The following is a 22,025-nucleotide window of genomic DNA, read 5'->3' as shown; positions in this document are numbered from 1 at the left end:
TAGTCTACTACAGCCATATTTTAGCTGATAGCTTTGTTTTTCAGATTGTAGGGTTTGGTTTTGTCACTATGAAATGGGTATTGAGTCTGTTACAATTTAAATCATTGCAACAGTCTCTAACTTCACTGGTACAGTGTTAGACAAATGTGAGGAACAGAATTAACAAAGTGCAGCATGGTGACTGTTCAGTTTCTGCTGAAATTGAGATGTGGACTCTGATTTCCTTGCTTTGTAGATGGCCAGACTACAAACAGCGTTGGTAGCTCACTGTATTTAAGAATTGTCACTGTTCTTGAAGCTGTTTCCCGTTGTGCATGTAGTGCCCACGTAACTGCAATGTCAGGCTTCATTCCTAACTTAGCTTACAACTGTGCAGAGAACCCGTAAAGTATCATACTTGTAACAAGAATTGGCCAAGTGGCCGCAAGCTTTAGGCTAAACTTCAAACGAGTGTTAGTCACCGTTTGCATGACAGATCCGTGTGTTTCTTCATGAAAAGATGTTTTGAGGGAAAGTAGTGAATGGGTTGTGCCTCCTGCTCTATCAGGAATCCCTGCCTTGCACAAAGATTGCTTTAGGCTCTTTCCCAAGTGTGGGTCAGAGATGCCTGCCCCCCAGAAGTGGTACCGAGTAGTTTTCTGCTTTTTATTCTTTGAGGCCAAGTCAGCCCTGCTGCCAGAGGTGTTGGTTTTTTTCTGACTCCTTCCCACCATGCACACTGAGGAAAGTTAGATTCTCCTAAACTGCAACAGAATCCGATTTAATATTTAAATCAGAACTTATTTTTCCAACCAGATACTGGTGTCATACCTCCTCCCAGTTTGTTGTCAGTTTTAGGCTGTGTACTGAATGTTACATCAGTTTTACTTGGAAGCCAGTACAAACCCGGACTTTGTGGAGCTGGTGCAGACCCTGATGATGACAAAGTTGTGTCAGTTCAGCGTGTACTCCTGTGGCTAACAATCGGTTGTGGTTACATCAATATGCAACCATTTGAATTGATTCAATAGGGCTTCCTGCACTTGAATCGAATCACAGCAAGAATAAACTTTTACGCTGGAATCTTAGAGGGGTATACATGCAAATGTGTGAAGAGAGCTTCATGTTTCTGTTCTATTTTGTATGTGCTTGTTTCGTTTGGGAGGCCTCGCTGTCATCTACTGCCACTCCAAGCTCAGAGCTGTTTATCTGGAATCACTGTCTTGCGGAGTCTGTGGTAAACAGCATTGCACAAGTTCTTGCACAGGCATCCAAAGCTGCACAGTTTATTTTGAGTGTTTGTTGTACACCACCATTAACTGAGTTGTATCACTTTTTAACAGTAATTCTTTTCCCTCAAAACTTTGCAAATGATTTGATATATAATAACCTCTGACAGTGGTCAAATAGTGTTCCTGATACTTAATTCCAAGCCAACTACTGTACAGGCTGGTGTGGCTAATGAGTTTCCTTGGGATTGCCTTCACTGCACAGGCATTCCTGACTCATATTCCATCTTCAAGCAAGCGAAGGAAACCCAAATCAAGCAGGCTGTAACCTCAGTTGGTTAGTCTGTCTGGGAGTACTTAGCACAACTCCTGTAATACAGAAACCTGTTGCTCAACTGTTATTCTCTAATGTGATGCCTATCGCTTCTGTTAGTCTAACTGAAGAGAGGTTTCAATCAGCATGGACAGTTTTACCAACTCTGCTGAAGCCGTAAGAGCTTTGAGTGTTCAATCTTTAAGTACATGGAAAACCTTAGCAGAAAGTGGTGTATAAGAATGAATCTATTGCTGCTTATCAGTAAATAAGAGCGATTTGAGAATAGTGACCACAGTGGAAGTAGAGTATAACTACTAGTTTGTGAAAGTTGTGCTCAACTTTGTAATTCATGTTCTGCAGGTAGATGTCTGTGTTCAGAGAACAATGGAGCAATGTAGACAAGGTATATAGCTTGTGAGAGATGGATTTCTCTGCGTACACATTTGAATAGAAATAAAAATCAGACCACAGTTTTGTCAGGGAATAATGTATTAGTCTTGTTTTATACCAACAGTTGGTCCGTTTTATAATATTGATGACATGAATTTACTTACGTATCTGCTGTGGCCTGACAAAATATAAAGCACTTCCTGGCTTTTGTGTTGGGAGGATTATTCATTTAGGAAAACGGACAGCACCCTGTTTCTGTTCTTTGGGATACCCCATGAAGGTACTTTCCCCTGAGGAAGTGATGCGTACACATGGAGAGCTATGTTGGTAAGGATATCTGATGTAAGTCTGGTGTGTTTCCTTTTGTAGCTGAATGCTGTTGGTAAGTCTGTAAGGTGAACTTTGATCTTGGGATCATCTGTACTGCAGATTTTGTACCGAGCCTGCAGTCTTGCCAATGCTTATTCCCATGAGCTGTATTGTGACATCCTACTTAATGTGATGTATGTGGATATGAAGGCTCATTGTTACTAGTTTGCTTGTGTTTGATCCTGACAGAGTTGGACATAGCCCAGTTTAAATGCAAAGAATATGTGAAAGGATGTCTTTCAGAGACCAGAGTCAGAACAGTGCTTTCTCTGGTTAGTTAAGAACTAGATAGTGCTCGCCAAGATGTGTGAAGGTTCACAAGCAGAATACAAGAGTGTCAGGAGATACGTAGATTCAAACAGCTTCCCAAGGGCTGTCCACAGCAGGGGTTAGTTGATGCAATGCTAGGCTTGCAGATCAGGACTTACAGGCAAGAATGAGCTGCCTTCACTTGCTTTTATGACTCTAGTTGACTTTGCAGAGGGTAAATGCTTGCTGCGCTTATTTGTGAGGAGATCACATCTTCTCCCTTGTGGTCCCTGGAAGAATCTGAACTGCAACAGTATTTTTTCTGGGAATTTCTACCACTCTGAAATTTCTTTTTATAAACTTAATTTTGTCTTGATCAGAGAAGGAGCAGTAATACAGTTCTGTATTTTTTTTCATAGAATCACAGAATCCCAGCCTGGTTTGTGTTGGAAGGTACTTTAAAGCTCATCCAGTTCCAATCCCTGCTATGGGCAGGGACACCTTCCACTGGAGCAGCTTGCTCCAAGTCCCTGTGTCCAACCTGGCCTTGAGCACTGCCAGGGATGGGGCAGCCACAGCTTCTCTGGGCACCCTGTGCCAGCATTTCATAGGGAAGAGCTTCTGCCTAAGAGCTCATCTCAGTCTCCCCTCTGGCAGGTTAAATCCATCATCCCTTGTCCTGTCCCTGCAGGCCCTTGTCCAAAGCCCCTCTCCAGGTTTCTTGTAGCCCCTTTTGGTTTTTTTCCTAATGACTGAATTAATTTCTTTCCCCTCTTGTAAGTAACGTTTAGTGAAGGCAATCCCTCCTTGGAACAAGAATCTGGCACAGTGTCATCCAAAGCTAGAGAGAATGGCCTGCAGAATGAACACAGTCCAAAGTAAGGAAAAAGAAGTAGGGATTCTGCAAGAAACATGTAGCATCAGGATTCTTTTAATGCAGGTTCCCCACTAGCTGTCTTGTGACTTTTTAAATACATTGTCAGTAAATCAACAGGTCAGACAGGTTCTGCCTGAAAAGAATATACAGACCACAGATTCTTTTATTTTTAATTACTAGAGTGGATGAAAGCAAGGTGTGGTCTTTGGCCCAGCACAGAGTCAGGAACTGACTAGCTTCTGTGCCTTCAGGTGAATCTCATCTTCCTGCCTTGATTTCTCCAGCTGCAACAGAGGTGTGATACTTGCCTCAGGAGGAAACTGAATGTATTTGGGTTTTCTAAGTTCCTTGGAGATAGAAATTCTATCTACATAATATTTCTCTTATGTTGTCTGTATTAGATGGTAGAAAATTAACCTTTTTATTAAACATTTTAAAATGGAAGTACTGATCACAATGGCTTCAGTTCAGTTTAGTTACATTTCTTCTTGTCTGTGTGGGAAGTAACTGGAAAATGCCCTCTGAGAACCTGCCACAAACATTTCCATATGGTAATTTCTTCAGTTTTGTGCTATGGGTGTCCGAATGTCTGACCTCAGAGAAAGATGAAGACAGTGAATTTGTCCTGAGACTGGACATATCTAAATGACTGAGTGCATTTGATGAGATGTCTAAGAAGAAAACATATTTTTACAGTCTTTATCCATCTACACTGTTCTTTAGTTCTGTGTTCTGCCAAACCCAAGCATTTTAGCACTGGATGATCGGCCTTCAGAAGTGTGAGAACTTGGGTTGGGAGTCACTGCTTTCTAGTTTTGAGCTTTAGGACTCACTCAGAGGCATAATTTACATGAGTCTTTGTTTATCTGTTAGAATTAAAAGCTTAAAAAAAGTTGAATTATGTGCAATGTCTTCAGATGCCCTTGGGAGAAATGGGGCTTTAAGGAAAACATCAGTATTGCAAAACTTGCAATATTATGGGATTGCAACATAAAGAACACAGGGGGGAAAAAGGGCAAGGCTATCTGCTTCTGGTTTTTCCTTATTTCACTCACTCCGCACAGTCTGTTGTTACGTTTGGAAATATGGAACTTTAAATACTGTTCTGAGCACATCAGAATTTTGTTGTGTTGACCCGAGCACTGTTGTATCTCTGCTTAACTTGATTTGTCTTCAGGCAGATGTATGAAATAGTTGGAAATCTTTGTTAGTTGCAGTGCTGTGGGTTTAAATTGTTATTCATCCACGTATCTGGTGCTTTGCATTTCATGTGACTGCAAGTGTGGACAGGAGCGTGTGATATCACTGTGGAGGAGCAGGGTTTAGCTGCTCTCTCCAGCTGTAGCGGTGCGCTCTCGCCCTGCCCTAGAGCTGGTTCCGTAAGTGCTGTCAGCTCCTTTGGTGGAGCAGCATCCCAGCCAAGGGAAACATGTTGTGAGCTGAAGCTGGGGCTGGTTCCGCAGCTCAGCAGCAGACAGCTGGAGCAGTTTGTGCAGAGGGCTCTCTTTTGGATTGCTTTTGTTCTTTAGATACAGCTTTGCCCCTTAGATGTTTAAATCCACACCCAAAACGACTGGCAGAGGAAGGACTCGGGTAAGCTGCTGGGAAATGGAGGCTGTTTCCTGGGGTTTATGCATCTCTCTTTTAGTTGCAAATAGTTGTCATGTACTTTGTAGGCTATGCCACGTGCATAGACATCACAGGGGTTTATTACCTGGTGTGACAGATACATTCTGACTTGCAGGAGATGCAGTGAATTGTTTCACTAATCCTCTTCCACTACAGCCTGTAGGATTAATTTTGGTGGCAATAGTTGCTTTCCTTTCTTTGCTATGGGATCTTAACATCATTTCATGGAGGATTTGATTTATGCACACATAGATTGAAAAATTGAGAATAATAACTTGAGTTTTTTCTTGTTTTAAACAGTTCTAACACTTCTTGTCCTTATTCCACTGAGCAGCACTCTCAAAAGCGTATTTTAAAACACTTCTGAGAACACAGAACAATTTAGTAGAGTATCTATTTAAAAAAAAGTCTGTGATAAACAAAATAGAGCATTTCCAAACCTAAGCAAAATGGGTCATGGATTCTCTTTAAGCTGTGTATTGCTAATGGTTTATTTCTTTGGCTGTTTATTTTCAGTTAAGCCAATAGCACGCATGGGGAAATGTATTTCATATCAGCTCTGTTTTAATCAGCTGAGGCAGTGATGGTATGGAGAAAAATGAGCCTTTTTTTTTTTTAAAGTCATTATATATACACATGTGTACGTATACATGGATGTACATATCATAGAATCATAGAATAGTTCGGGTTGGAAAGGACCTTAAGATCATCCAGTTCCAACCCCCCTGCCATGGGCAGGGACACCTCACACTAAACCATCCCACACAAGGCTTCGTCCAACCTGGCCTTGAACACTGCCAGGGATGGAGCATTCAGACCTTCCCTGGGGAGCCTATTCCAGTGCCTCACCACCCTCACAGTAAGGAACTTCCTCCTTATATCCAATCTAAACTTCCCCTGTTTAAGTTTTAACCCGTTACCCCTTCTCTTATCATTACAGTCCCTGATGAAGAGTCCCTCCCCAGCATCCCTACAGGCCCCCTTCAGGTACTGGAAGGCTGCTATGAGGTCTCCACGCAGCCTTCTCTTCTCCAGGCTGAACAGCCCCAACTTCCTCAGCCTGTCTTCATACGGGAGGTGCTCCAGTCCCCTGATCATCCTCATATACATCCTGTAACTTCATTCAGAATGAGCTGCCTTTTTCAAAAACTAAGATAGAAAATAATTGGATATTTCATTGTCCCTATTTAAAACCCCATTAATTCTGGTGACCTGCTGTTCCGGAGGAGGGGTTTGAAGTCTGATCTCTGTGCGCTTTCTCCTGCCCATGTAAAAGTCCGTTTAATGAGCACCTCAGTGGTGTTGGCCCTGTTCTGGCTCTTTCTGCCTACACTGAACATGCCGCAGGTGAGTGGAGCTGCCTGGCCACAGGGCGCAGGGCAGAGGGGAAATGGCAGCGTTAGCCCCTGCTCAGGGCCTGGCACTGCACAGGAGAAGCTGCCTGGCTTGAGCATCTCCAGCACTGACCTCCTGAGGTGTGAGACCAGGGCAGAGAGGGGGGAAGCGGGCCCAGGTGAGGTGTCTGAGCGGAGGGCGTGTGTGGGAAGGCAGGAATGGATGTTGGCAGGAGAGCATGGCAATTGGGGCTGGTTGGGCAAGAGTCTGGGACAAGTAGGTACTAGTAAAGGAGTACTGGAAATGAACATGGGAGTCCGAGGCTCGGGTGATAGGACTAGCTACAGGAGAGGAGTGAGGCTGGCATCAGAGGTCACAAACCAGCCTAAGGGCAATACTGTTGGCTGAGAAGGGGACACCACAGAAGGCTCTCGTGAGCATTTTGCCTGTTTGTCAGATGGAAGTTGTTCAGCCAGTAGTTAATACATGCGTGGGTACTAGTTTTGTGCCGTAATGGGGACAGTGCTTGGGGGGTTCTGTTCTTTTTTGACTTGCCCCGTTAGGTAATTCCTACTGAAATACTGTGTTAAAGCTTTGAGTTTTGATTTTTGAAGACTCAGCTTCTCTGTCAAGAATCCATGGTATAGAGCGATCCTTATCATAAGCTACTTTTTACGTAAGACATTAGTCTTGCTTACTGAGAGGGCCCATGCTTACTGAAAGAGCTGTGTGATATTTGGGTGGGTTTTTTCAGACTGCTTAGTGTGGAGCCTTACCTTCATTTGTGCCCACTATTCAAACAAAGCTCAACAGGCAGGACTTTTCAGTTCCTTGTAGTTTTTTATATGGCACTTATCGCTGAATTGCCACAAAGCTTCATAAACCTTTTAATTAATCTTCACAACACCTCTTTGATATGGTTCAATTTAATCATTATTCAGGACCAGAGCCAGTAAATCTTTCTTTACACAAAATGAGGTGAGGTCCTGTGGGAATTCAGCCCGCAAGGTAACCAAGCGGGATCATGCGCTACAACTGTGTATGGGTGGCACACCAGGCTACCGCCAAAAATCTTCTTCCTGGCATTGTTTAACTTGTGTTGGATTTTTACAACCATTGTGACACTCTTTAAGCATTTGCGTGTGTTAAAAAGCATATGTAACACTATTTATCCTGAAAGAAGCTAGCCAAGGCTTGTAATGGCAGGAGTAGAACATCCCCAGCTCGGGGGTTTTGGCTTTTTAAATAGTTTTTTGTTTGCTTGTTTGGGGTTTTTTTTGTTTGTAACCTTTTTGCTACTTCCTTTAAAACAAATCCCAGCTCAGCTAAGAACAGCAGCAAACCCAGCATTCAGCCTGGTACATACGTGCACTTTGGGTGCTATGTAGCTCACCAAGCAGTTTAGTCCAGTCTACTCACTCCTGTCGGAGTCGTGCTTCTAGACCGATTAACACTGGCATAAACTAAGTTATACTAAAAGTTAAGGCTGTAAACTGGGAGCCTTTGATTTTGGGGGATAGAGTACCATACTTCCGTGCACGGTTTAAATGCCTGTTGGTACATGTTATGCCTATTTGCCTGTTCATTTATCATCATTTCAACAGATCAGCAATTCAGACCAATGATATGACTCCTTGTTTCACTCTCCTGACCCAACCTGAGCAATCCTTTTCATATGACAGTTCCATTTCTCTACCTTCTGGAAGCAGGAAGCACAGAATTTTGGCAAGAACATGACTTGTGTCATTACTCAGCTCACCTCCTACAGCTCACTTTTAATTTTTCCTTGCGTGGGAGCTGGGATCTGTCTATTTACAATGGAATTTCCTTTACAATGGAGTGTTCATCAGAAGGGGATACTGGGACTATCAGGACCCCTTTCTCTTTAGCCGCCAGTCCTGTCCCATAATAATGCCGTTTTTACCCTCTCAGAGTATGTAGACTTCATTATACCCAGGAGGACTCTGCTCTTTCCCAGCACTTTGGAAGAAGACGGTATATTACTGGTCTCGTAGTAGCACAGTAGGAAAAGCTCATGCTGCTTCCATTGAAAAACAGTTTTCATGGAGAATTTTCAGCGGCCTCTAGGTTTGATTTTGGGACTAAAAATTACTTTTCTGGAAGGAAAAATGTCTTCCCTTGTGTTCCCCTAGAACTGGAAACGGTAACTTTGATCCACTGGGAAAGAGTAGGGTTTCATCTTCCTAGTACTGTCACGGCATTCACTGTCAGTACTTGTCAAGGCTTGAGAGCATGAACTTTTGGAGCTGGTATTTGTGTTTTTGGAGGGCTGACCCCTTCTGAAAGGTTTTCCCTCAGACCTGTGTAGACAGCGGTATTGTTTCTGAGTCCTGTGAATTTGTACAGGCTTTCTCTCTAGTGACTAAATGCACTCTCTAGTAGAATCAATACCACTTTCACATTCCACATGCGTGTCACATACTATGCACATGCACATGTATATGTCCATACATGCAGTTAAAGCATTTTTTTCTTGTACTGCTACTTTAAGCAACACAAGGGCAACACTTTGGTAGCGGAATGTGGTGGTTCTTTTCTCTTGTTCTCTTCTAGTGGATTTAGGGGACAACAGATCCCATCAGCCTCTTGAGCAAGGGTGCAGTGCTGTGGGTGGCTGGAGTTTTGTGAGCACTGCAGTTGGTAATAAGTGAATGTGTGTTTAGGGTGGTGGGGTTTTATAGTGTGGTAAAATAATTTATTAAGGTCAAATACTGTTAAAATTGTGGAGAATAAGACCATCAGCTGGAAAAGGATAGTATTAGAACTTGAATGATATTTCATTTTAACTTAATGAAGTAGTAGGTTGCAAGTTATTAAATTGGGTGCTGTAATAGGTACTTATTAACATTTCTATCCTAGCATTGAGGATAAGTAATTACTTTAATGTTTAAAAGCCAAAATTAATTTCTTCTATAACAAAAGCTGTACTTGGTTTTACTGAGTGGTTCTTAGCAAGACAGTGTTGGGATTCATGGTTTTATCTCACGTACACGGTTGTCACCTGTGTGGCCTATGATACTCCGTCTTTATGTAAGCAAGGTCAACTCTGCACACTGAAGTAGATGTCCATACATTGACCTGAACTTGAATTAGGTCCTGTGAGTACATTTTATGTGTCGCCAAGCGAGTTATGAAGGGGGAAACTTTTCAAAGACTTTAGCAATCTTTGAGCTCTTTGCTTTATTTCTAAACCCTGTAATTAGTGGTTTCTTGAAACTGGATTTGCTTCTTCCCAAAGCTGAGGGGTATGCACAGTAATTCTGAAATCTAGCCTCTAAACATGGTCTGGCTCAGAACTTCTCTAAGTAAGAAGTGTTTTAGATGCTCGAGCACCAACCAAGCTGACTTAGAATTGGCTTGATTTCTTTCATACACTCTCTTTTCTTACTTTTTTTTTTCTTCTCATTTCTCATATTGGAAAAATATTAAATCTTTTCCCTGTTTACACAATGTTTGGGCACAGCAGAGTTAACAGTTCACTGTGTGCATCCAGAGGCTTTGACTGTGTTTGAAACTCTTTGTAGTTTAAGATAAATTACATTTGTGATTATATCATCAATCCTTCAGAAATTTCAATTAGTATGCAAATAACAGGGAAGATTATCAAGATTTTAATTAGCAAACAACATTTTTTCAACCTAGATAAACTAGATTTATCGGTTATGTATTCTGGCTGCCTTTTTGAAGTGTTCTCAGCCCAGCTGAAGAGAACAAAGAGGAAAACACCAGCGAATTGTTAACTGCAAAGTACTACTGAGGAATGAAAAATATTCCTGGTAAACCTGATCTTCCCAGCCTGCTGTTCAGTTCACATAAGCAGGCAAAGAATGCAGTCAAGACAAATCAGGTGCCATTGAACACTTCTCAGTTGTATTTCACCTTGTAGAACTTGGAAGATATTTGGAAGGATCAGCTGGCACATCACCTCCACTGCCCTGCAGTCCTTAGTGACTGCGGAATAGTTCTTTAGCTGTAACCGGACCAGCAGAATGTGTACTCTGCATGCTCCTGCTCACCATTCATTACAAAAATCTTACACGCACTCTGAGCTTTGAAATAACCAGGAGTTACAGCTTTGTGCCACAGTGAGGGAACAGGAGGTAATCAAAGGATGTAGTTCAAGTCCTGGGTCAGCACGATCCAGCTGATGGAAGCAAAGTGTGCTGCTTCCTAAATTGCTGTCTGCTGCTTTCTGGAGACAAGAAGTACCTGCTAGGGCAGCAGCTGCTGCCAGAGCCATCAAACACCATCTTCTGGCCTATTTTAGTTTGACCCAGAGAGCTAAATGTAGCTATTGTGAAAAAAACCCCAACGAACCATTAAACCCAAGAGCAGGCTGCAGTGGTGGCTTGTCTGTGTCCCTTCCTTTGTTCCTGTTTTTATTGTCCTGTTACCCTTGCCTCACTTCCTTCATGTAAACAGTCTATGGTACAGTAGAAGAGTGCATTTAGTTTTGGAGTAGGAGACAAATAGCTTTCTGGAGGTGATGGAGGGATACTGGAGAACAGAGGGAGCAGGCTGTTGCCGATGAGAGCAAACTAACTGAAAGCTTTCTGAGTTGATAAATATCTTAGAGGTTTTTGATCTGGTGTGAAACGGCTGCTTCTAAATGGCTAAATATTTACAAATAAGTGAGCTGAATTTTGTATTTACATTCACAAGGTAAATACATTCTTTAAATGTCTTCCAAAAAGTGACTAACAGAGAATAAGAACCGCAGGACAGCTAAACATTTAAAAAATACATAAAAACATCCAGCCCCCAGTGCAGACAAGCCAGTACCAGGACTCTAGGAGGCTTGCAACTCAAGCTAGTTTTGGGCATCACTATGGTTTTTTGTTTCCCTGGCAGTTCTATTCTTACTAGGCCAGCAGGGAGCTGAGAGCAGGATGTCTGCTGGCTTGGTCCTTCAGGCAGTAGAGAGCTTCCTGTCTTGAGTGACCCAGTGGCTTATAATGGAAGCAGACAAGTACACATGCGCACTCATAAACAGATTTCCTTGCTAGATATGACTGTTTTCTAAGCAGGATTGCCTAAGTTAGGGTATGACAAGAATGAAAGAGAACATACAAATTCTATTGCTACAACTTAATATCAGGCCTAAGGAAGTCCACTGGTAATAATAAAACCATGTTCTATAATGTCTGGCATATTGTTGAAACCTTTGGCTAGCAGAGGGCTGGTAAAACAAGAAGGAATGCACTGGTTTTCATTCAGAGGTGTGCTTCCTGCTAGGGATTGCTTTTATTGATTTATTTTCTAGGGCTGTGAAAAAGAGAAGGTAGTTTGTGATCAAAGATCTTGAGATGGCTGCTTGTAAGAAACCAGAAATGTCATTTTCCTTATCATGCACTTCTGAGCATCCTGTGTATTTAATACGTTTTAACTGTATTCCTTACTATATCTGAATGTATTTAAAAGCGAACACTCCATCTTGATTAAATGAGACTTTTCCTGTGCTTTTTACCTGTGAAATGTATTCTAACTGAAATAATAAAACCCGAGGTGGTAAGTGTGGCAATTGTGCAGTTGGGCGGGTAGAAAACCATCAGCAGTGTTTTCCCTTCAGGCACATCGCCACCTAGCAGCTGTTAGGTTTGCTCATGTTTTGGCTGAAGAAAAGTAGTAAAATCTGTAGCTAAGTGCTCCTGCTTTATTCCTCCACCTCCTCCTTGGAGAATGGTGAGATATCAGCTAAAAGGCAGTGTATCATAAATACCTCTCTTACCTCCAGAGCTGCAACACATACTTCTGTCCATTCAAAACAGAATTATACTGAGCAATACTGGATGTTCCACATCAGAGTGTGTCTCACCTCTATAAAGACTGTTTTGGGTTTTTTTTCCTACATTGCAAAATTGGTCACTGTAGAAATAGTTCCTGCTGATGATCAAGGTTGAAATGTCAGTTGTGTTCAAGTGAACGGCTTGAACATTGGTCTTTTATGGTGTTGATTCTCAGCTGGTATCATGCTGAAAACAGAGTGGTTTGGGTTGGAAGGGACCTTAACGGTCACCCAGTTCCAACCCCCTGCCATGGGCAGGGACACCTTCCGCTACAGCAGCTTGCTCCAAGCCCCTGTGTCCAACCTGGCCTTGAGCACTGCCAGGGATGGGGCAGCCACAGCTTCTCTGGGCACCCTGTGCCAGCGCCTCAGCACCCTCACAGGGAAGAGCTTCTGCCTAAGGCCTAACTTGAACCTCCCCTGTTGACAGTTGAACCCATTATCCTTTGTCCTGTCAAAAATACATATTTAGCCTCCTAGTTTTGACAGTGGTGATTGACCTGTTCTTTAGAACTTCCTTTTGTTTGCTTGGTTGGCTGGTTTTTTTCCTCATTTGCTTTCCTTGCCTCGGAGTACTTCTGTGATAAGACATTCGTGTGTGAAGACTGAATTTGCTTTCTGTATTAAAGTGTGTTAGAGCTTTAAGAGGTTGATCTCATCTGCTTTATGGGATGCTGAGAATCAATCCCAAGGTACTTCAGCGTGACCTCGAGAGTGATTCAGGACACGTGTGGATTTTCAGCTACCTCTAGGGGATGCTGTTGTGTTAAAAGTTCAGTGTTTCAAACATCTTGTTCATAGATAATGGTATTTATCTGCCTTACAGAAGAAAAGTGTGTGCAATCCTGTAAGAAGTATTCTAGCTAATATAAAGCAGAGATACTACAGCATGTAACTGTGTTTGAAACTATCAATATGTAGAACAGAATGAACTAACAAAGGCCCCGGGGTGATGTTAATAGCTGTTTTTTCTATGTATATTGCATTTAACCTGCTGATGCATCAATTATTGCTTCCAGTTCGGTGAATGGTATCTCACAGTGGTGAAGTGTTTGATGGACAGCAGTCTGAATTACACAGTTGGGAATTCTTTGCTGTCAAGAACAGAGTACTTTAGGGTGACCCATATTTAAGTCGGTATTTAAGGTTAATGTCTGCTGGTTTTCTTTCAAAGAATGATTTCTTATGAATGGATTGTTGTTTTAGAATGCTTTAGATACATTACTTGTGTGATTTCTCCCCCTGTTCTTTCACTAGGCATTGCCTTTCAGTATAGATATTTTAATTTAGAAATTAATAAAATTCCCAGGGTTTGGCACCAGTTTATTATTATTTAATCTGAAGCATCTAAGTTCATTACACAACATTTGACAATGTTAATCACAGGGTGTCCTGCACTGCTGAAAGCCATTCACATATTAAAGTGCTTTCTAAAAACCTGTAGACCAGTGTCTACTATTCTAATGAAGAAGAGTTAACTTCTTCATTAGCATCTGCACAGCACTACTGAGTAGTCAGGGAGCTATAGGCAATCCCCAACTTTGCTTTTCCAGACAAACTGAGAAATATGTATCTTTGAATACAGAGAGGAATTCACATTGGACTTTGAACTGTAATACCCTTCTGTAGCTAACACACTGTGTGCAAGCCCTCTCTTGTAGACCACTGCTCTAAGTAAGTTTAGAATATTATTTTCTTCCTCATCACCTGCATTTTCTGGAGAAAAAAGTCAAGTATTTTATATTGGAAAAAATAAATTCTTAGCTCTTCATATCCTTCCCAAGCATCTATTAAATGTGTTGTATTAAGTGATTTCAGGGATGCTCTCTATAGTAAAAACTGTACATATCAGAAATGCTTTTCCCCAAAAGCTTTATCATACTCAAGTAAGAAATGTGCCTCTCTTTTGTTAATGTTGTAGGTATGGACTTTTGTCGCAGTTTATATCTTAAAGGACTTAGGCCTCTCTTGATGCCTTTATGAAATGGCTCATTTAATCTGAAGCATTAGCATAAAATATTTTTGAGTAGGCACAACATGATCTGCTATATAAAACTTCTAGTCCCCCTGCTTAAACATTGTAATGTTCTTTATTAAAGACACTTCCCTTCCTACAGAACAGCACATAGTCCTTTGGGCTGGAGATGTGTGGTGCAGTTTTTGTGGTGACAAATCCTTGCGAGGCAGAAAAGCAACTGCAACCTTTTTACTAGGTACCATCCAAGAAATGCACTGTTAGTGAAGAGGACCCGTAAGTTCTTACACCATATTGAAGTCTCAAAAGATTAATTGCACTTCCAATTAGGAGAGTGCCCTTGTTGCATATAAACAATCACTAAAAGGCCTTCATCTTGACCTTCATCTTCCCAGCAGTGCAGAATTCCAGTCAGGGGATTTGTTGTGTGCTGTGTTGAATTCAGCTCTGTTGGGCTTTCTCCTGCAACTGAGGCGTGTGGGTAGGACTACTTTTTTGTATCTCAAGCGAGGAAAAACCGTATTTGGGTTCTAGGGAATCATCCCTGGGGATAAATTTTTTATTCCTGTTTATCAGTGTAAGGTAGGTTGTCTGGTCTCACTGAAATACCCAGAGCATTCAAACAGTACTTCTCAATGTCTTCACAAAATGTTGCTCCACAGGTTGCCTCTGTAATGTAACCCAAACTATTCTGTGATTCCATTCTATGATAGTCTCCTTTTCTAATAGAGGGGAGAAATTCTCAAGTGGAAATGGAAGTTTGCTTCTGGTTCCCAGTGACTCTCTGCTCCTGTGTGTCCTGTTAGAGCTCCTCATCCTGGAAGGGCAGGATGTGTTCTGAGCCAAGCGGGCAGAGGGAGGCAGGAGGAAGATCAGGACTCCATTAGCTTAGCTTTTTCTTTTCTTTTCTCTGTTCTTTCTTTGCTGTCTTACACCAAACTTTCCTAGTATTTATCTTTTTTTTTTTTTTATCAACTCAGATGTCAGGTGCTGATCAGCCACAGGAAATGCAAAGTGATGCCCATCAAGTGAGCACATGTTCATTACCTGTGCAGGTGCTCTGCCCACTTACTCTGCCTTTGTGGCTGAGGCCTGGGTTGCAGAAGGGCAGCCACAACCTGAGGGGAGAGCAGCTCCTGCAACACTCACAGCCTGGTTTGTGTTGGAAGGGACCTCAAAGCTCCTCCAGCGCCAACCCCTGCCACGGGCAGGGCCCCCTTCCACTGGAGCAGCTTGCTCCAAGCCCCTGTGTCCAACCTGGCCTTGAGCACTGCCAGGGATGGGGCAGCCACAGCTTCTCTGGGCACCCTGTGCCAGCGCCTCAGCACCCGCACAGGGAAGAACTCCCCATCATCGGTGCCTTTGAAACTGCCGTTTCAGCAGCTGTTAGAAGTGCAGGATGTTTAACTTCCCCGTGCCGTGTCCCGGTTGACCTGTGGCAGGACGTGCGTGCAGTGCATGCCCCGCACACCTCACTTCTCCAGCTTTACTTGTCTGTGTCCCACCAGAGCTGCTGTTCCGCTCTGACCATGTAAAATTGTTATTTTCACTGCACCAGCACTGGCCTTGCCCGAGGCCGCGCCAGGAAATGAAGCAAACGAGCAGCAGAGCCGATTTCACCCCGACGGACGGGCCCCTGCTCACGGAGCCGCCCCCGCTGCGCCTCTGCCCGGCACAGGCCGCTCTCCTCCCCTCAGCCGCGGGGCGCGCTCTGCGCATGCGCGGCGGGGTGCGCGCAGCCCGCGTGTCCGCACAGGCAGGCAGGCAGGCAGGCAGGCGGGCAGGCAGCGCGCGGCGGGCCGCGGGCGGGACCGCGCCTTTGTCCTCGGCGTCCTCCCGGGCCTCCCCTCGGCGCCGCCGCCGCCGCGCGTTCCCTATGGGAGCACGCAGACCGTGTTAGCTCCCGGAGCTCGGCAGGGGCCGCGTGCGCGCTGTAACCGCTCCGCGCTCCCCCCACCCCGCTGCCGGCCCGCGGGAGGCTGCGCCCCGCGTTGGTACCGCTGGAAGCCGGGCGCGTCCCCCGGCCGCCCCCTCCCCGAGCCCCGGCGGCAGCGAGCGCGCTGGTCCGTTCTGCCAGCACGATAAATGCTGTTTATGAAGATGGACCTGTTGAACTACCAGTACTTGGACAAGATGAACAACAACATCGGCATTCTGTGCTACGAAGGTAATGGTTCCGCGCCGCGGAGCGCCTTTTGTCGGTGCGCGTCCTGTTCGTAAGCGCGGTTTGTGCTCTGGAAACGGGATCGCGGACGGTCGGGGGCACCTCGCAGTCTGTGCTGCTAAAGCTTGGTTTGGGGAAAGGGGTTTAGTTCTTTCTAATTGCTTTTTTTTTTGGGGGGGGGGCGGGGAAGGGGTTCGTAAAGAGGTTTTTTGCTGTCAGGTCCCGTTTTCGCGCAGACACGGTCCGTTCGGCCGGTTCAACGGGCCGCGGCAGGCAGGGGCTTTGCGGCAGCGCCTGCAGCTGCACCAGAAGTACTTCGTCAGGCGGATGCGAGTTACCCGGCGTCAGTCCCCATCACCGGGCCCGCTCTGGGGCCGGAGGCTGTTCCGCGGCGGGTGGGCCCGGGGCACTGCCCGCAGCGGGGCTCCGAAGGCTGGCGCTGGGGCCCGGCCGGGTCCCGCGGGCCGGCCCCGGGGCTGGCGAAGCGCCGGCGGCAGCACAGAGCCGCCCATTGTTCGGCTTCTCCTTCCCCGCACGCCGCGCAGAGCCCCGGCGAGAGGCCGCCCCTCCTCCGCCCCCCCAGAACCGCCCCACGCTCCTGTCCCCGGGGAAAGAATTACACAACTAGTTGGAAAACGGAGGTTTTCTGCTCTTCCCGCACTCTGAATCTTACTGATGTTGTCGTCAGCTAAGGTTCAGTCTTCCTCTTGTTAGCGTTCACAGCCCTGCTTGGAAGTTGCTTGAGGTAACGGGGTGAAACTCGTACTCGAGTGGAGTTTTATCTACGTGCAGTTTGAAGAAGTGGTTATGGCTTGGCTTTGACTGGAAAGAAAGGCACCATTGAGCTAATTCAGCTTGGCAGTAGAGCTGTTTTTGCTGTAGCCACACACAAGCATTGCAGAAATCTTTCTTCTGATTCAGCAGGAACATTTTCCGCGTTCATCTGGAAAATAAACTTGCTGCAGTTGTCAGGGAAGAAACAAGAAGGGGTGTGCATAGGATTGGGAGCTGTCTGTTCACACCCTTCAGAAAGAGCCTAGGCCAGAAGGCAGGGAGCTGAACCTCGCTTTGGAAAACATCTTTTCCATCATTAAACTAGCATGGCCACATAGCTGTCCTTCGGGAAGTGCAGGGGCTCCCTGTTAACATGTTTGTTCCATTTTTTCCCTTCTTTTCCTTTTCTTTCCTGCACAAATACGTATATATTTGCTTGAATAAAGCTCTTTTACAAAAGCTTGTGCTTGCCCATTAGTACTGAATAATACAGAGCTGCGATTCAATAGAGTTCCATTTCTAAGCTCTTTCTTATCCTGTGCTTTTTTTCATTACAACAGGAAAACTAGTTAAAAAAGGGGGAGAGGAAGAGGAAAAACTACTTTCAGGGTCCTTTAACTTTTTCATGGCTCTCTGCAGTAATCAGTGTTTTCTTTGGAAGCAGCTGACAACTATTGATGTAAACCTTAAAGTTTTGCATAAAATTCTGTTTACATGGTGCATATTCCTGAGTGTTTTGTTGACTAAGGCAGAAAAACTGTAGTTTTGGCTCATTAGTTCAATTCATTATAATTATGCCTAATATTTATGGAAGGTTTTTTCCAGCTGCTTTTCCCCTTACCCTCTTTTCCAATAATTGTTACTTAACCAGATCTTAGCTTTAATAGCTCAAAGGCAAAGGAACAGCTCAAGGAATACACTCTACTGTAACAGTCTTTGTTTAGCTTGAACATCTGTTGCTATTTTCCTTATTCTGGAAGTTAACATTTTTAACACTAAAATAAACACACACAAAATGAAGAAAAGAAAAGCAAAACTTCAGTGGTGTTTATAGTGAGGTGTTTATATCCCCGTGGTTTAAAAAGTATAAACACTGGCAACATCTGCACTGAACTCGAAGAGTGTTTTGGAGATGCCTACAGATCTTCCATGCCTCTGCCGTAGTATTTATTTTAGAAGCGAGTTGTGTCAGCAGTGATGGATCTTGTCTTTTCAAAGACACTGCTGCCCTAGTAACTATCCTGACAACAAAGTGCCCTTCCAAACTCAATTAATTAGGATTTATTGAAGGTCATACTTGAACTACTTATAAATAGATGTCTTCCTGAAAAGTACTTTTGCAGATGTAGGATAAGATACAAATGCATTGTATGATGTGAAAATAGGTTTGAAATTTCAGAGGAAAGAAGTATGGGCCTATATGCCATAGGAAGTAAATGAGATGGGTTCCTTATTCCTTTAGATTTTCTCTCCAAACACTTGCTTTTGCTTACTGAGATAACTGGCACCTCAGTTTAGGAGGTTTACTAGCGGTTTTAATCTTTCACCTCTGCCACAAGCCACTGGAACTGTATGCCATTGATTTGTAGCTGCAGCTTATGGATAAGAGATGTATTGGTATGTAAGAAGTAGGAGAGATTCTTCCATCATGTGCCTTTGGCAGCCCTTTGGTTCAACATGGAGTAGAAGAACGTAATTTGTGTCCCATGACAAGCCCTGCTTTTTCTTGCCCAGCAAGAGTTATGGATAGCAATTTGTTATGTGTAAGCTTCAGGTTACTGGGTTGATGGCAGCCCTTGGTGAGTCTTTCTTGACCGGTAGGTGCAAGAAACCTCAGCTGTGCCTTCATTCTGTTCCTAAGTAGCGTCATTCATGATCATGCTCCACTGAATGTGGGAACCTTTATTGACAGAGTGCTGTTTATCTGCCTTATGGACAGAAGAGTGTCCTTTTGTTGAGGCTGGTGAAAATAGTTGATCTAGAAGTTCTCCTTAGCTGTTAAGAAATAATGATGTTGCAGATGGAGCTGACTGCCTGGTAATATGGAACCTTAACTGAAGTTTGCCTTCAACCTTAGCTGAAGTTACCTCAACACTGTGAGGTCAGTCTAACCCTAGCACAGGTTGCCTAGAGAGGTTCTAGAATCTCCACCTTTGGAGGTGTTAGCAACCTGTCCTAGTTGTGCTTGGCTTTGAGCAGGAGGTTTGGACTAGGTGGTCTCCAGAGGTGTCTTCTAGGCTCAGCACTTCTGTGATTCTGTAATATGATGGAAAGTTCTTCACACTCATATAATGAAGAGCCACAGCCAGCAAAAGGATTAGAACCAGAGATGAAGTGAGAGAGCTTTCCTGAAAGGGCGTCCAGAATTTTGAATCACAGATTAAATCAGTTCCCTTTCCTTAGAGTTGTTTGTTTCATACCAATAATAGGTGTCCTTTTGAGTAAGTCTAGTAATAGCTAGTAATACCTAGTAATATCATTACTAGTTTTGAGCTCCTGGTGATGCCCTGTGGTAATCTCAAGTCTGATTGATGGTTTTGATGGAAAATGTTAACAACATGGTGTTTTTTTACCAAGTTGCATTAAAAAAGACCATTTGAGTTTTGTCTCCCTCTCCAATGAAAGAAAATTAAATCATTCAAATGAGAATGCTTAGTCTTTGCCAGTGGGAAAATGACAGTTGCATTGGCAATGATCAACTGTTTCAAGCAATTTATTGTAAGATACTTAGTGCAGTAAGAAAGAAAAGAAGAAATAATTAGAGAATTGTCGACTTGTCATCTGGATGTTGATTTTTAGCATGAATACATCTGATATCCTCCTACTAAACATTTGCTGCCAGTTATCAACAATGGCCAGTTTAATAGTAGTGCTTTCATACTGTTGTTTGCTCCCTAATGAGCTCAGAGACATCAGAAAACTCTTGGGAGACTGCTGTCCCCACCAAGGTGCAAAGGCCACGAAGCAGAACCATTCTATACCAGTCTGTAGCCTGCATTCCCAGTGCTTTGTATTGAATAACGAGTGCTTGATCCGGGCATGTATTCAGAGGTGGAACATCTGCATCGTGTTTTGCAATGGAAACTCACTTTAGCTTAATATTCTTTTTCAGAGAGCTTTGTGTGTGAGGTAATGGCAGGGGTGCTCAGTTAAACAAAACAAATCACAGGTGATCCTGCTCTTTGACTGGTGCTGGGGCAGTCTAGCAAGTTTCGGCTTCTCGTTTCCAACAGAATATGTATGGGGGAAGGTGCAGTCTCCAAGTAGATCTGTTCCATTTAGTTGTTTATCTGAGGGAGTGTACAGCTGGTTTAGAAGGCAGGTTTCTGTCTTCCTTCCTCTCGCTCCCATTTTCAAATGCTTTGTGTTATTACTACATTCTCAAGGCCTGAACTGCTGTGCTGGGAAAGGTATAAAGAAATGCAATAAGATGCTAAGAAATCCCCTAGGCCTGTTCCGAGACTTGGAGCTGGATTTCTTTCTATTTTTTCTATTTAATGAAGAAAATTGGATCCAGATTGATAGAAAAACCACCCCTTCTTGCTTTCAGGACACCTTATATTAGTCAGTGGCATTACATAATTATTTCACTGACTTCCTGTAACAATGGAGCATTAGTTGGCTTCAGCACCAAGCTTGCATAGCTAACTGTCACCTTAGCACACTGCAAGGCAGTTTGAATATATGCGTATCTTCCTCAAAAGCCAGTTGAGATGTTTGATACCAAACGAGGAGCCTGAAGTAGATTCTGTTAACTTCACTTGCTTTTTAATGAAACGTGATGTGTTTTCTTAAGTTCTAAAGAATAGTTTCCACCAGTTTTCTTTGCTGACCTTGCATTTTACTCTGGGTTTTATAACATCACTTTCTCCTATTAGCTCCAGAGTTTGGTTTAGTTTCTAAATACATAAATCTACTTTAACACTGTTCTCCTATTAAGAATTAGCGGAATAATAAATGGGATAAAAATCTCCTTCATGGTGAATTACGTGTTCTTACTTGTAATGCAGTGTAAAATTTCTGTTCAAAGTCATGTAAATTAAGTTGCACCTACATAATGTTCCCCATTTATAGAGCGTTCTGTGGGGTTTGCTTTTTCAATGTCTTTCATCTACAGGAAAAAACAAAGAGCTCCAGCTTCACAGTTGGGCTTTTCTTACTCATTTCCTCTGAGCATGAAGTTGGGAGTTTCCTCTTTAGCTACTGACATCAAAATTCAGTTTATTTTCCTCATTCATCAAAGGCAAGATAGATTTATGTCATACTTAAGCATTTTTTCTCCCTGTTGCTCTCCTCACCCTTGCTGCTGGTTGAGCATTTGTGCTGAGAGCTCAAACAAGGAAATTAAAACCCCAGATGTAATAGCGGGTTATCCCACAACTTTCAATAGATAAGATAGGCAGCACCAGTGAGGTTTGTAGCAGTAAGTTGAATTCTCTGTTAATGAGCAATTTGGTTAAAGGCTGTAACTTGTTACTCGCAAGTCAAATTTGTTACAGTGCCAGGTCTCTTTGGATATAAATCCAGGGATTTTAGAAGACATTGAAAAAGCTTAAATTGCTCCGGAGTTTGAACAATGCACGGCATTGTATGGAGAACTGTTAGGGGAAAAAATAAAGCTTGAACAACAGTCTTCATTGTGTGCCATCTAAAATTATGAATGAAAAAGTTCATCCATATGTATTTGGCTTGCCTTTTTTTTTTAATATCTGCTTTGCATGAAAATAGTTGTCTATTAATTTCTGCTTGAGGATTAATACAGATGGGCCTTTATATTTGATTTTGGATGAATAGACTCCAGAGTTTCAGCATGCTGCATGCAGACGGTGTGCCAAGCAATTTAGCAAAGTTGTTTACACGAACAATAATCCAGCAGGACAGAGCCTATAATTTTTCACTGATAATAGTATGAGGTAGTGATGAATACAAGGTT

The 22,025-nt window shown here is 43.3% G+C and overlaps 1 protein-coding gene across 2 annotated transcripts in view; it reads left to right on the top strand.

Annotated features, from left to right (window-relative positions):
- The window catches only part of VGLL4 (vestigial like family member 4), a 76,881-nt gene that overhangs the window by 16,116 nt on the left and 38,740 nt on the right, over window positions 1–22,025 (top strand). The window contains exon 1 of one of the 2 annotated variants that reach the window (XM_065687727.1): window positions 15,900–16,321. The exons of the other annotated variant lie outside the window; for it this stretch is intronic. Coding sequence (XP_065543799.1) covers window positions 16,240–16,321 — 82 coding nt within the window. The 5' untranslated portion in view covers window positions 15,900–16,239. Of the gene's footprint in view, window positions 1–15,899; window positions 16,322–22,025 lie in introns of those variants that run through there. 2 annotated transcript variants of the gene reach the window in all.

The sequence above is a fragment of the Lathamus discolor genome, chromosome 7 (assembly GCF_037157495.1).
Source record: "Lathamus discolor isolate bLatDis1 chromosome 7, bLatDis1.hap1, whole genome shotgun sequence".
In the NCBI taxonomy this organism is placed as follows: Eukaryota; Metazoa; Chordata; class Aves; order Psittaciformes; family Psittacidae; genus Lathamus; species Lathamus discolor.
This window is presented reverse-complemented; position numbering and strand designations above follow the sequence as displayed.